Source organism: Alosa sapidissima, chromosome 11 (assembly GCF_018492685.1).
Source record: "Alosa sapidissima isolate fAloSap1 chromosome 11, fAloSap1.pri, whole genome shotgun sequence".
Lineage (NCBI taxonomy): Eukaryota > Metazoa > Chordata > Actinopteri > Clupeiformes > Clupeidae > Alosa > Alosa sapidissima.
In genome coordinates, this window is record NC_055967.1 from 5,371,455 (window position 1) to 5,373,954 (window position 2,500).

General features: G+C 50.2%; 1 protein-coding gene across 1 annotated transcript in view; it reads left to right on the forward strand.

The window, feature by feature from the left end:
- Positions 1 to 2,500, forward strand: part of mctp2a (multiple C2 domains, transmembrane 2a) — a 51,904-nt gene that overhangs the window by 38,310 nt on the left and 11,094 nt on the right. The window contains exons 18-19 of the mRNA XM_042110755.1: positions 616 to 735; positions 2,113 to 2,154. Coding sequence (XP_041966689.1) covers positions 616 to 735; positions 2,113 to 2,154 — 162 coding nt within the window. The remainder of the gene's footprint in view (positions 1 to 615; positions 736 to 2,112; positions 2,155 to 2,500) is intronic.

The following is a 2,500-nucleotide window of genomic DNA, read 5'->3' on the forward strand; positions in this document are numbered from 1 at the left end:
TTTGCGTCAGTGGCATTTGTGTCAGTCAGTGTAAGTGGGATCTGTACGCATTATATTGTTTCCCTACACAACAGCATGTTCTCTGTGTATGTCGACAAATGCATGTGCACACACATATGCACATAAGGTTGTCTGCCTGTGTTAAGAATGGTAGTGTGATAGAGTATGGGTATGTGTTATTTTATGAGCTTGTATATTTGCATGGGTTAACATATGTGATTGCATCTGAGTGTGTGTGTGTGTATGTATGTGTGTGGGGCCAGGTGTGTGTGTGTGTATGGACACGGTGGGGGCGTTGTCACATAAGCCTCTGAATTATATGTGTGAGAGGACATATGTTGCTGTGATTGCATGTTTAAAACCATTCATGTTTGTGTGTGTGTGTGTGTGTGTGTGTGTGTGTATGTGCGCATGTGTGTGATGTCTGGATGTCATTCCCATGAGACATAGCGGTTCACGCTGTGCTCAGGGCAGGGCTGCACTCGTGAGGAGTGTATTACGTATTGTGTGGTACCATGTGGATTCGTGACATAACGGTGTGTGTCCTTTCTCTCTCTCTCTCTCTCTCTCTCTCTCTCTCTCTCTCTCTCTCTCTCTCTCTCTCTCTCTCTGCAGATCTTTGTGCTGACCGTGTGGCAGTTGGAGCTCTTCATGCTGCCTCTCTTTCTGCTCCTGCTCATCGCCTGGAACTACTTCCAGAACACCCCGGGGGCGGTCAGCCACAGTCAGGACCTGGTGAGTGTGTGGCCAGTCAGCCAGCCAGGCACACGCGGCCCTGCCCTCCCTCCTACCATCTCCCCATGCCGCCGCCCACTCAATGCAATCTGCTGAGTGACGCCATTGAAATGAGGCCCCCCCCCCCCCCCCCCGCAAAAAAACACACACGCGCATACACACAGACACACACACACACATGCGCGCGCGCGCATACACGCACACACCCAAAAAATGCACACATACACATACAGTATGCACATTCATTCTCACTCTCTTTCTCACACATAGTATGTAAAACACACACAAATACATACCACACTCATTGATTGCATGTAGCAGGTTCAGTCTCACCATAAAAACATGAAATCATTTATTTCATGATTGTCTGCATGATTATTAACATCACACAGAAAAACGCAGACAATCCTCGTCCTAGCCACACTGAGAGCGCAGCCTGCGTTTGAGGCAGTGTCCGGCTGACACGTCTCAGATGGTATTCATGTCTGTGTCCCGTCAGCAGGGTTGAAGGACACGCGTTCCTCTGCACCTCTTTTAGGGAAGGTCGTCACTCTTCACACTCGGGCTCTGACCCCCTCTCCATGCGCGTGGAGTGTCATCTCTGATCTGGGGGCTTGTGTCGCGTGGCCGGCCTGCAGTGCTGCTCCTCCCGGGGACAGTAGCCCAATCCTGTGGCTACTGCGTCACTGGCTGTGGGGCAGACATGCTACACCCCCACCCAACATCAACCCAACACCCCCCCCCCCCCCGAGTGGCACTCAAGCTCGGGTTCATCGCGGTCACCTTCCTCTGACCCTAGAGCTAGCAGGGACCGTGGCCTGTTCTCTGGCAAAGTCACAGTGCTATGGCCCGTCAGGGTCAGGGATGGCTTGATGTAAACTGGTCTAGGCACCAGTGCCCAAATTGAATGTTTTCTCCACCCAGTGTTTTTGTGTTTGTTTGTGTGTGTGTGTCAGCTTGTGTGTGTGTGTGTGTGTGTGTGTGAGTGTGTGTGTGTTCATGTGGGTTTGTTTTGTGGGTTTGTTTTGTGTTTGTATGCACTTGTAAAGGGAAAAAGTGTGTGTGTGTGTGTGTGTGTGTGTGTGTGTGTGTGTGTGTGTGTCTGTGTGTTTTATGTTGTGGAGAAATTAGATTGTCTGGCTGTAGCATTGCTCTTGTGAAGGAGGCCCTCTTCTCACCTCTCCCTTTGTGCGAGGTCACCCCCGCGATGCAGTCGCCATGGCAACAGGCCTCTCCCAGTGGGGGTGTATGTGCAGGAGGAGATTTTCATTACAAGGTGTTTGTTAAAAAGTGCTCCGGTGCACACACGCATCCTCACCTCTCTCCCCACCACTCTCGCCAACTCGCCTCTCTTTTTTCTCTCTCTCCTTTCCCTAGGAGAACATGTCCGTGGCCGAAGACGAGGAAGAGGACGAAAAGGTACACTTTCTTTATCTCTCTCTCTCTCTATCTATCTCTCTCTATCCACAGGTTTTGATTAAACCAGCACCGTTCAAAGTTCAGGTTTCTGACTATCAGAGGCCTACAGTCGGCCTTGTGCTTTATTCTGGCAAGTTTGTCGGAAGTGCACTTTTATTTAAACTCTTAAGTATGGGGTATGAAACTGAGGACGGCAGTTAGGACCGTTCCGACGTGCTGCCTCCTCGCGCTTCTGTATTTTTATTTTTAATTCCCGTGGGGTCTTTCGCACATCACTCATTGGGAACACTCAGTTGCTTTTCGATGTGGCCCTTTGAAAAGTCGAAACTAAGAAGGGAACGGAATC